This window comes from Rhinolophus sinicus, chromosome 1, assembly GCF_057876585.1.
Source record: "Rhinolophus sinicus isolate RSI-liver-muscle chromosome 1, RSI-T2T, whole genome shotgun sequence".
Classification (NCBI taxonomy): Eukaryota; Metazoa; Chordata; class Mammalia; order Chiroptera; family Rhinolophidae; genus Rhinolophus; species Rhinolophus sinicus.
The window spans coordinates 164,048,754-164,062,049 of NC_142501.1; the positions used below are offsets into that span (position 1 = coordinate 164,048,754).

General features: G+C 38.8%; 1 protein-coding gene across 6 annotated transcripts in view; it reads right to left on the reverse strand.

Moving 5' to 3' along the window:
• Positions 1-1,951: 1,951 nt before the first annotated feature.
• RASGEF1B (RasGEF domain family member 1B) overlaps positions 1,952-13,296 on the reverse strand; it is a 533,671-nt gene continuing 522,326 nt past the window's right edge. For all 6 annotated transcript variants that reach the window (XM_074324368.2, XM_074324372.2, XM_074324371.2 and 3 more), the window contains 4 exons: positions 8,076-8,171; positions 7,583-7,706; positions 6,324-6,396; positions 1,952-3,374 (listed from right to left, as the gene is read on the reverse strand). In XM_074324368.2, the coding sequence (XP_074180469.1) occupies positions 3,350-3,374; positions 6,324-6,396; positions 7,583-7,706; positions 8,076-8,171 (318 nt within the window). In that variant the 3' untranslated portion in view covers positions 1,952-3,349. The remainder of the gene's footprint in view (positions 3,375-6,323; positions 6,397-7,582; positions 7,707-8,075; positions 8,172-13,296) is intronic.

Sequence of the window (13,296 nt, forward strand, 5' to 3'; positions counted from 1 at the left end):
GAATACCTTCAAATTTTATATGTTTGGTTAGTAGTTCCCAGGTCACTAAACATATTTCCCCCCCACCAGGAAATGAATTCAGGAATTCTTTTGAACCCTTAGCTCCAAAAGACAATTAGCCTAACCCTCTTTTCTAGCCCCAGTTGTGCATTCTTCATCAGAATAGTAAAATATGTTTGGAATAGTGGAAGGCACTGTCTTTTGTTGAGACAGGCCATAGGGTAACCAAAATGCACCCACGCAGAAGGTAGAGAAGCTTAATAATCTGTAATTCAACATTCTTATATAGTTTAGCAACTCAACTTCCAAAGAGGGCCGTGCTTTCTTGAGATTCTAATCACAGGAGGCATATAGGTAGCGATTGGAAAAAGAAAGTACAGGAAAAAGTTAAAGTGTACTAGAAGTACAAGAGAGGTGAGGAAATTGGCAGGGGTGCCACGGCCAGGCAAAATGGAGAGGCAAAGCAGAAAACATTCTAAGACCCATTCCCCAAGATGTTCCTTGTTAGAGGAAAGGCAGGCCTCCCCTGGGGAACTTGGGCCTGGGTTCTCAGAAACAAGGGATGCTTCGAATAGTGAAAGGTGCACTCTTCTTCCTCCACCAAAGCCAGTGTGCTCTGAGGCTCCCTCCAGGTCTCAACTCAAAGCCTGCAGCTTTGGAACATTCTGAATGGAAATCTCCTGACTGACATTGCCTGCTGCTGTTTACGCTTGTATTTACCCAGGCTTCCAGCCAGCCACATAAATTATAAATGCACCTATAACATGCTGGGGAGTCCAAATCCACAACACAGCACTAAGAGGAGGACAGTAAATGATTTCCACAAACGAGTTAATACATGGTTTAAACCTCTGGCTTATCTGAACATTAAAGCAAGAGGCGATGCCTGAGAGTGGTAACTGAAAACTTTTTGATTAAACTGCCTCAGAATCACATTTTTTATGTCTAATACCACTTTAGCAAATTTTCTTCCAGTAGCCACATTTAGGTATCAAATGCTACAATGAAGAGCTGATAGCATTTTTGCAAATTCATTGTAATGCTCAAAATAACCTCTCAGATCAGGGGTCAGCAAACTTTCTGTAAAGGTCCAAAGACTAAATATTTGAGGCTTGGGAGGCCATCCAATCTCCGTCACAACTGCAAGACTCTGTAGCAGAAGGCAGCCACAAGAAAAAAGCAGCCACAAGAAAAAGTTCCGATAAACTTTATTTATGGATGCTGAAATTTGAATTTCATAGAATTTTCATGTGCCGGGAAATACTATTTTTCTTTAGAATTTTTTCAAGTACTGTTACATTGTGGACCATATGAAATGGGCAGATTTGGCCAGCAGCCCAGAGTTTGCAGACCTCTGACGTAGATGGTTAAAGATAAACATTGCTTCTGTCACCAAAACAACAACAGGGGCACCAAGTTCAGGGAAAGGCAGTGCAGAGGAAAGGAGGCAGGACTTGGGGGGGTCTTGTTACTCTAAGCAGATTCCAAGACCAGCAGCACCTGGGCCCCACCCCAGACCTACAGAATCCAAACTGCACGTAAGACCCACAGTTACTTGTAAGTTTGAAGGTTGTACTGAAGTTCGGAATGGCTTGGCAGTGTGGTTTACTGCTTGAGCTCAGGAATTAGAAGGCCTACTTCAAATCACTGGGCCTCTCATTAGCTATGGGGCCTTGGACAAGTCATTATTTTTATGAATATGCGTTTCGACACCTAAAAAGTGGGGGATCATGATCTATGCTAAACACTTTGAAAGTGCCTGGCCAGTAATGTTTATTAAATGCTGAGCAGGATTCATTTTCAGAAAATCAATGCTCACACACAGATTCCTAAGCCGACTTCCCTCATGGACACACACACATTGTTAGCCAGCCACTTGAGCTGAACTTCTGCGACTACAGCCACCCCCGCCCAACAATCCCATCCATAAAAGAAAAGACGCCACAACTCCTGGCTGCAGAGTGTGAAATATATTGATGGTTATAAAGGGACAACTTGGAGACATTTCCGGTCTGCTGAGATGGCGGGTTGCATATATACATGCTCTGTTTTTTGAAACCATGTCATTAAGTTTTCAAATACATCTGTGTTTTCAACATGTTTTGTTCTTTTCATTAGCACAGTTTACTACTCTACAGCTTCTCCTAGAGTAAATAAATATAATGGCTATTTGCAGAGCAACTACAGACTTTAGATGTTTAACAAGGTGAACTATTTCACAATTAGATCGACTTTTGAATTAATAGCAAGATGTTTTTCATTTGCTTTGTTTACTGCTGTAGTGGGGGTGGTGGTGATGATGGTGGTAACTTTTCCAATTTACTCTTTGTTCACATGTTTAGTCACCAACAGCCTCCGAAAGGCAATAAAACATAACAATCTGTTCAAAAAATTAAATTGTAATTAGGCCATGGGTTTTTTCCAAGACCCTTAAAGTCAGATAATTTAAATTTACAAGAGAAAAAAAAATAGGCGTCATGGAAAACTAACAAAAAACTACTGAAAAAATACATCTGTAGAACATAGTGGTCAGTTGTAAACAGCTTGGAAGGGCAAAAAAAAACACAAAAAACCCAAAAAGTCCTTCTAGAATGTTTAGCAGTCCAATGACAAACTCTGCTTTTTTTTTTTTCCTAGTGGCTATTTTCCTACCACAGTGTTGAGCTTCATTATTATATTAAATAACTTATATGGGTAAAAAGGAGTTTGCTAACCAGCAGCCAACTCAAAACCTCGTCGGAAGAGGGAGGAGAGGAATTCACAACACAGCACATACTAAGGGAAACAAAGTCCACAGTCAGGTTTCAACCAGTCTTTTTCCCTCCTGGCAATACTGCTGAGCTGAAGTCTGGGATCTAACTGGAGGGGTATTTTCCCCTCTCCTGCCTCTCCCTTTTTCATTTAACAAAGAAACATGGGCTTCCTAAGAGCCAGCACTCAGCTGGGCAAGTCCCATTAGCAGCAAATGTTCAACCAAATAAACACACACACACACACACACACACACACACACACACACACACACACGAAAGCTCCATCCAGGTGCAGAGCTGTGATTCACACGGAAATTCCAAGAGATGAATCATGTGCAGAGCTGGGATCTTTAGAGGATTCTTTCTCAAGTGTCTTCAGTGAACATTTCAGTCTCAAAATCTGAGTCAATCTGTCAGCTGTGGGAAATACGTTCACCATCTGCTGCTGAGGGAGCTTGCTCGTGGACTTGGTGACTTTCTGTAGTGCTACATGCCGACAGTCAAGGCCAGCCCCCTCAGTGATCTGCCCGATGCAGAAGCAGCAGCAGCAGCAGCAGCAGCAGCAGCGGCAGCAGCAGCAGTCAGCATCCCATTCGTTAAACTCTGCCTAAGAGGCTCGACCTGAGTAATAAAAAAGACAACGTAAGAACGAATGGGTCAGATTATCTGACATAGGATGAAAATGTCTTGCCTAATATTAGTTTCATTTTTCCTGCTTTAAGTGTTTTTGTTGTTGTTGTCGTTGTTGTTTTAGTTAAAGACAGGAAGAAAAAAATATTAAGTGCTGAAGTCCTGGATTTTTGGAAAGAACTGCTGGTCACTTAAACATGTTTTACTGAAAATGGCCAAAACCTTTGTTTATAGGGAAATCTATCTCTTGAGTGGCTTTATATTAAAACAGAAACAAAAAACAAAGGTCATTAATGATAAAAAGCTTTTAGATAATAGTCTTATCACAGATTGGTTTATTCAGTAACTATAAGCATCTTCCCATTCCATGCCCATTGAGAGCGTTTAAATAGCAGGTGACAAGATAGGTATCCACCCTAAGAGGTATATTTGTCATTGCCACTGCTGAACCTAAGTGTCTGGATGAATGGCTCTAGGGCCAGAGGGAAAAGTATCTACGTAAAAATATTACCTTCAAAGCTAACGTATATATAACGTATATATAACGTATATAACGTATATATATCAGGTAGTTACTATCTATCATTCCAGAATAATCAGTATGTTAGTACCCACTTAACATATGTGGTTTTGCAAATGATCATAGCCCATTCTCTTTATCCTCTCTGTGGTTGCTATACCTTGTCCAGCTACCTGCAGTGCCCAACATCATCCCTCAGCACTGCGGGAGGCTGTGACCGGTGCTACGGCCAACACGAGGGAAGACCTTATGCCTGCCCCCAAGGGGCTTACACAGGAAAAAGAAGCACACACATTACAAAACAACACGGGGTCTGTCACAGGAGAGGAAGACAGCCTTAGACTGCATGAGTTCAGGAGGGACTCTTTCTGGGGACAGATGGGTCAGGGAGCAGCAGGCATTAGGGCTGGATCTTGAGACAGACAGGATATGGAAGAGGCAGAGTTCATGGCTTAACGCCAGATTCAAAGGAGAGTGTCCTTTAGGGCCCCTTACAAACAATTTTAATATGGAAACTAGTCTTTTATACCAAGATGACATCTTCATTTTGTGTGTGTGTTTGTGTGTGTGTGTGTGTGTATGAAGAAATACATATTTCTTCATGTATCATCCATTCTATTGGTGCCACTTCTATTAATAGTACCTCAATGAATTATGATCAGAAGGATTATTATTGAGCACATTTGAGTTGAGTACAACTGCAGATGAATTCATGGATTCGTGTCTGAAATTTATGCCAGTACAATGCACCCATTTTTTCTCTTCTCATTTCTAAATTCTCCACTAAATTCTTTGGTCACATATCAACCAGTCAAATGTTAAATATTATTGTATACTGTGTGTACAGTACATACGAATATGGAACTTACATAATTCAATCTTTAGCTTTTACTATCAAACTTTTGACTTACAAACCCTTCCAAATGAACCACTACTCAACAGGAATATAAAAGTGTAACAATCACAAAAGAATAACAACCAGACAAGTATGTGGTACGTTTGCATCATTTCAGTATGTCTGGATTTCATAGGTTAATACAGGTAGCAGGTATCATTTATGTATAGTGAACTTATCTGCTTACCAATTTCTTACAAATCTATAAAGAAAGTAACAGCTAAGCTATACTCGGAGACCATACCAACTTAATGCTTTTAAAAAATAGAAAGGGAGGATTAACAAGAGATATATGGAAGGCACATTTCATCTAAAAGGATGACTCAAAGGAGTAATTCCCAAATCTTTTATCTAGCAGGATGTATATTCTAAGGCTCATGTTTTACACATGAATACTATTTAAGAGTTTAGTTAATATCTTTTAACACCAACACAAAGTAATACAAGATTTTAATATAAATGTGCCACTAGCAGGAACACTTTTAAATTTCATAAAAATGAAATTGGGCGTCAGCCCAGCAAGCTGTTACATTCCCATGATTCGAGTCACAGGTCATATCTTCTTACGTTTGTATCTGTGATAAAAGAAACACCTCCAGTTCTTCACCAGTCACCATAACTTGTTCTAAGGATAATAATTCCAGTGCCAATATACCTCACCCCTCCTCACTGAGAAGTACAAACAAAATCACACAAAAGAAAATATATCTTAGATATATGTCCTGGTACATGAAACCTAGCCCAGTATAGTTTAATGAAGGCTCCCAAATGACTGGGAAGAAGGGTAAGTGTGCTTGTCAACCCTGGTACAAAAAGGTACATGTTCCCAGAGTTTCTTAGTAGAAATACAAATATAGCAATTTTGGTTATAGTATTATTATATCCTGGGCTGCTTTTGCCTATTGAAGTATTTCAAATGGTTAAAATGTACCTATCCTAGTTTTGTTTGAAAACACATTTATTTGAAAATACTAATAGATTAACAAAATTTTTCAACTTGAAAATATTCTGGGTTACATTTAAATTCTCTCTCTCTCTCTCTCTCTCTCTCTCTCTCTCTCTCTCTCTCTCTCTCTCTGTTTCTCTCTCACCAAAGTGGGGACCAAGATACGGTCAATAAGTGACATGACGAATTTATCGAACCAACTGGCACTTAGGTCTCTTTTATCTCTGGTCAAATAAAATTTTAGTGTTAGGACTATTCAGAAATATAGTCTAAACTTCTTATCTTTTAGATGAAGAGAGTGACTCAGTGCTCTTTTCACCACACCATGGGGTAATTTCAGTTCCTCATTCCATAAAATAATGGAAGACAGAAAGAAAAACAAAGGCACTGTATATAGCTGCCAATATAAAGAAATGAAAGGCAATACAACTGAATGATGGCCAAGCCACAAAGATTCAGTAACAGGAGACAAGACGCAGAGGACTGGAGCACGCAGACGTGGACTTCATGCAGAAGGCATGTGGCTCTCTTCACATAAGGCCAACATCTCCTTTAGATTTGTGCAGCAATGAGACTCACCTTAAAGACTTCCATCTGTCTTTTTCTATATGATTTTCAGGTCCTTCACTCTCATAGGAAGCCAAGTACAGAGCTATGATCAACCAAAAGTAAGAATGCATTAACAACGAAGCCGTCTCCTGAGTATCCACCACCATCCATCCCCTGTTCAACCTAAGCCAAACCCTATAGCAAAACACATTCCTTAAAAACACCTAACTGGGAAGCTTCATAGTTTCATGAAGAGCACAGAATATCACTTTGCCTCTGACTGACCAACAACAAAAACCCAAGGGCCTCTAGGTCAAAATGAAACTCAATTAACTAAGGCAATTTATGAGGCAAAAAGCCTTACAAATGCCTTTGATAGCTACATGATGCTATCACACCCTCACATTTATGTTCTTTACAAAGAAGGGGATGGAATGGGAATCCTTCCCCAAGAGCCTTGATTAAAAAAAAAAAAAAAAAAAAAAAAAACTCTTAGGAAAAAGCCAGATTTTTCTAGGCATATTTTTCATCCTTCTAATATATTTTTATTTTTAAATCAAAAAGCATCTTCATCCAAAGATTTAAAAGAGTGTTATTAATCCCATGTAGACGTTTAAAACAATCAAGTCCCCTCTAGAATGGTAATATTAATTGAAAATGTTCTTCAGTCATTATCATGAACGCTATCTATCTACTAGAGGAAATTATTAGTTGACAGATGCTACTGATTTATATAATGTTAGGATATAACAAACCAATAGAATAAATCCCCAAGTCTTTTGAAATCTAACTCTCTTCTGGTCAATGTTTTCTGTACATCGTCAACCACTTTGCCTCAAATTCCCTAACATCTTAATAGGTGAAGACTTTCCACTACTTTTTCAAACAGCAGGGGATAGCAATTAACTGTTTGTTCTTTATTCGAATTACCTTGAATATCAACATACCACAAAGCACCTTTTTTTCCTCCATTGAAACAAGTCCAAACAAGGAAGAAAATTCTTTAATAACTTTCCATTGATGCCCAAAGCTCTGCAGATATAGTAGTATAAAGAATGTTTAAACCCAGAAACATATGGTTTTTGGGTGAATATTAAGTGAGTACCTGATAAATATTTTAGGGATAAATTATACAGTTTTCTGTGCAACAGAAAACTCATAAGACAGACTAGGTCAAAAGACAGGCCTCCTACTATACGAAGAACTAGGCACCGAGCATTTATACACTAATTTCCGAACTGTTGGGTTTGGGGACACTGGTGGCAGCTCCAGCTGAATGGCCTACTCACCATCTTCACTGAAGACTGGTACTGTGAGCAGATACTGCAAGATCTTCCGGTCCCTCTCAAATGGACATTCCACTTGTTTCCACGTCATGAATTCACTCACTTGTTTGGCTAGTTCCCAAAATTTCTAGAAAAGAATAAAAGAAAAGAATTTCAAAGCAGTCATCAAAAACTACAAGCTTGGAAGAGCCAATTCCATTTAATGTTTCCTTCTAGCTTCTAATCTTCCGAACTACATTAATTTTTGAAATGTAATAAAAATTAGGTATAGATAGTGCTAGGTATAGGTGAAAATATACTCAAGTGCTTCCAAATAGTTAATAATAATGGCACAGCTAATTTATCCTATTCAATATTGTTTTTTTCTCACAAAATAGTAGGGAAGGAGTAAACTTGGTTCTAGAACTTCAGAATCAGCTTTGGTTGCCTGGCCTGGGATGCAATGCTTGAGAAACTCGCCTTTCTCTATGCTCAAATTTTTGCAGCCTATCCTTACCTCAAAGTTGACATGGCCGTTTGGAAGGCGGTTGGCACAGCCCTCATTGAGGAAATAAATATCTTTGATTAGAAGACTGAAGAATGGTATCACAATCTAAAGAAAACAGAAGATTCTGGTTTGTTTTGAGCAAATAAAACATTTAGCCTCTTATCAAACAATACAAGAAATTAACAAACAACCTGAACTCTGGATTACATAAAAGGCCAGTGAATTAAGACACAGTGTTCTGTTTACCTCCCATGACAGCAGTTTCCTCCCTTACATAATTTTGCTTAAGACACAAATGCTATTAATAACCAAAACACAGCAAAGACAAGTGGCAAGGGGAGATGGATGGCTTCATGTTGTTCCTACAGTTTTCCTTATTTTTGTCAATGCAATAGTACCGTGTTTCGCCAAAAATAAGACCAGGTCTTATGTTAATTTTTGCTTCAAAAGATGCATTAGGGCTTATGTTCAGGGGATAGCATCCTGAAAAATCATACTAGGGCTCATTTTCTGGTTAGGTCTTATTTCCAGGGAAACACGGTATATACAGGCATACCTTGGAGATATTGTGGGTTTGGTTCCAAACTGCCACAATAAAGTGAGTATCGCAATAAAGTAAGTTGCAATCTTTTGCTGGTGGAGGGTCTTGCCTTCAATATGTAAAAAATGCAATATCTGTGAGGGGTGTAAATGTCTAACTATCACATTGTTTTGTACACCTGAAACTAATAAAAACAAAAACATAATATCTGCAAAGTTCAATAAAGCGAGGTGCAATAAAACGAGGTCTGCCTGTAGTAAAATCTGAACGTTCTAACTATAATCAAAGGGAAAAGGTCTAATAGAACTCTTGCTTTTCATTTAGCAACCCCTTACTTACAGCAAAATATTAATACAATACCTGTCATTGCAGGTACCAAAATTTTCAGATGTGTGACCCATATCCCTGCTAGAATGGGTACTGTTATATCATTTAGATTTCTACATTTTAGATAATTTTTTCAGATGAATGTTTTGTTTTATCCCTGAAGACACTGCTCAAGATAAGGTGAGAGCTCGGGGCTTTAGCTGCTACAATCTTCCTATTGAGTAAACCTGGTCTTCATGTCAGAACAAGTTAGCACCTGTTCTCATGGGAAATCACCGAAGAAGAACCGTACCTTGCACAATATGTTATGAGATGTGCCCAAGTGAAGGCGGAATATAAATGTGCACATTAAGATTAATGGTGGTTTAAAAAACAATAAGCCTTCTTTAATAAGACTTCCCTGCCTCACATCTTTGGTTTTATGAGGTGGCATCTAATTAATTAACCTAAAATAATAATCTCAACGAAAGTCCCCGAAATCCTACTAAACCCATAATTAACAAAGAACAAAGCTCAGACACAGTAACTTCCCCTTTCTCTCAAATGCCAGCATTTTTTAACGATCCTAAATTTGCTACAATGCAAATAATGGTCCAAACACAAATCGTGCGCCTATGTATTTTACCCAAGAGCAGGTTTCTCAAGTTTCCCTAAGCTTATGATTCATGCGGTATGTCTATACTAAATGCATGGGAGGTCTGGAAAACATCTATTAATATTTTGGCACACACACAACAATCTTAAATAACTATTTCCACTTCTAGAGAAAAATTCAGATTTTTTTTTCTCTAAAGTCATTGAAAAAAAAAAGTTTTGATTAATTTTTTGTTTCATTGCCCTCTGAAAATAGCCAAAGTGAATCTTCAGTTTTGACAGCCCTTTTAATATACTTTTTTTTTTTTTTTCCCTTTTTTGAGGAGGGTGCTGCTCAGTGTACCATGCGGGGATCGAACTGGCAACCTTGGTGCTACCAGCACCACACTCTAACCGAGCTAACCAGCCACCCCCATTAATATCCTTTTTTTTTTAATTTATTGGGGTGACAATTGTTAGTAAAATTACATAGATTTCAGGTGTACGATTCTGTATTACATCATCTATAAATCCCATTGTGTGTTCACCACCCAGAGTCAGTTCTCCTTCCATCACCATATATTTGATCCCCCTTAATATACTTTTAATCATTTGCTATTGTCTGTGGAAGGCTCTTAAGCTGAACTGTTAAAGATACCCCTCACCTTCAAACATTACTAGTGCTTCTGTTATTTTAGAATTAAACAGACAGTACCAATGATAAAAGTACACCTGAGCCTCCTTTCTTTGAAAGACCCCTTGTGACTGGGAAGCGCTAGACTTTGGACTCTGCCAGACATCAGTTCAGTGTTTGGCTCCGCAATTTACTGGCAGCAAGAGCCAGGGGTCTGCAAACTGTGGCCCATGGGCGAGGCCCGGCCCATCACATGCTTCGGGATAGCCTAGGAGCCATATAATGTAAATTTTTAAATGGCTGGAAAAATATCAAATGAATAGTATTTCATGAGCAAGGAAAATTATATGAAGTTCAAATTCTAGTGGCCACCCAGCTTTACTGGAAAACAGCCACGCTTGTTCAGCCACATACGGTCTGTGTCTGCTTTTGTGCTACTATATCCGAGTTGAGTAGCTACAACAGAGACGTTACGGCCCAGAAAGCCTAAAATATTTATGATCTGGCCCCTAACAGAAAAAGTTTGCCAACCCTTGGTATAAGCCTAACACACTAAGGAAGCCTCGTGTCCTCCCCTGAAAATGGAAACAGCAGTAACTACCTCACTGAGTTGTAGTGAGGATTAAATTAAATACTACAGGCTTCACTTCCATTAAGCATCCCAAAAAACCAAATGGGCCCCATAGAAAGGGACAGATATATCACTGATGCTCTTAAAAGATAATAAGGATACACCATCATCAGGCAGCCCCAGGGAAATGAGGCAGTAGTGTCACAGCTTTTAGGCAAGATCTCGACTTCTGTGCTCTGTTCTGTTGTGCTGGGCTTTGTTGAGATGCACGGGGTGGTGATCACTTCCTGTCTCAGATTGGTATCTCAACTTTTCGTAAGTTCATGTCATGTGCCTCTAGTGGGGCGGCCAGGGCGATGCCTCATGTGATTTGTGCATTCCATGGTGCCCGTGAGATGCCCCACTGGTGACTGACTCACTCTTCCAAGAAGTCCGAAATATAAGCAATCTTCCTTCAGACACTTCCCTGCTCTGCTCCTTACGCCCGTATGCAAGAAAAATAAGCTTCTTCAGCTTCTCATTCACTCATGGACATTTCCCTTCAGCTCTCTAGCCCCACAGGAAACATGAGGCGACTCTAAGGACGGTGCATGTCTCTGAGCTACGGGTGATGGGTTACTGACAGGAGAGAGCAAAGCAAGTCTGGTTTCTAGGAGGTCTTGCCAATGATGCCTGTAGTGGGAGAACCTCTCAAATAATGTGTTCCAATTCCCTCTCAAAATATTCTTCATTCAGAGGCTCGGCCACTGTACCTTAAAGGTATTATCACCTAGAAATGAATGCTGAGAAGGAGCAAGTTGCCGGGAACAAAAGTAGAATGGCAAAAGGATTTAACACCATCTAATCATATGAAGAAGGGTTAAAAACCTGGAGACTCGTTCCCATAAGAAAAGAACAAGAAAACTATTTAAAGATCATGTAAGGCCCCTGCGTGGAAAACAGATTTGATTTGTTCTATAACATGGTATTAGATGTGCCACTTTGGCCACAAACTCGAGATTTGAACGATTACCAAAGATTCTATTACCCTAGTCACGTTACCAGGAAGGTTTTAAAATAGGAAATTACTTACGAATAAAGAGTGTTTACCCTCACTTCAAAACAGAAAAAAAGAATCCCAATTGTCTTGAATAAAAGATGGATTTTATCTAGTAATGTTTTCATTCATAGCCTTTGAGACTGATGGTGGAAAAGAAACAGTCTAGTTTTCCAAATGCTGGTGATTTCATTTGTTTTATGAACCAGAGAGTACAATTCACGTGTACACAGAACTGGTTTACAAAAACAATGAAACTAAAACCGACAGAATTTATTCAATGATGTAAAGGGTAATTACTTTGTGTTTATTTCTGGAGAAAGCTATTAGAGCTCCACAAGTATAATATTCAAAGAGAGCTTTCGGGGGCTTAGACTTCAGGAGCATTTTGGCCGATGCTGCAGCTCTCTACTAAGCAAGAGATATAATTCTCCGCCCACCTCATTGAGGCAGAGCCCAGCAAACTCTCACTGGGGACCAGGCAGCCATGCAAAGGGAGTCTTGCATCCAACATGGAGAAGTGAATGACAAGCCGTAGACAGCCTCCAACAGATCCTCACATTTCAGGGTGCTGGGCTCCTTCCATGCATGTGATAATTTTCCAAAACTTAAAAAACTTCGGATTACATCTTTTCTCAATCTAGTCACAGGAGTACTGGGATATGGGCAAGTAAAATTGAAAAGCTGGTAAGCTTCATTGAACTAAGTTAGAGAAACTTATTTCTCCTTCATCCCCTCTCTGACCTTGTTTTTTTATTTTAAAAAAAGTTAACAAATTTATAATATCTCTCAAACATTATCAGAATTGATATTTCAAATTCTGCTGAGAATCAATTTAGCTTTTTTAAAAAGTAGTATTATAGAAATGTACATTTGAAACCTATATAATTTTACTAACCAATGTCACCCCAATAAATTTAATTTAAAAGAGGTGGGGTTTCTTTTTGTGTTAGTTTTTATTTCAGATCACTGATGCTGAAGCTTTCTGGGGGGAAGCAATTGAGACACCCTAAAATGTTCTTTACCTTCATTTTCTTTAATTTAATTTCTGTTGAAGATACAGTGTAAGTTAAAAGATGGACAGAATCTATGCAGAAGATAACTTTCATCAAGCAACCTTCATCAGCCCTTTACTATAATCAGGTATTTACTTCTCAGATAACATGATCTCCAATTGTTGAAAAGACTTATCTTTCCCATATGAAGAAATACAACACTGAAATCTGCCAAGAAAGGACCCTCAGAGTCAAGAGTATGATGGAGCTAGGATAGTATGAAACTGTTTAAGGGTAGGGTGGATAGAGCAAGGATCATTAATATCTCAGACATGATTCCTATAATTTTTCTGCCACTCACATATCCAGTTAGCAACAGCAGGCCTAATGCTACAGTAACTAACCTACTTTCTGAAAATAAATGACTTAACCATGGGGGGTAAGCTAATCCTTTTAAGAGAAAAGGTTACATTAAGTCAGCTACCTTGTGCAGAGCTTAAATGTCTATTTTCCATTAAATTCAATTACTCTCTAATGCTATTTAGTCATCTTA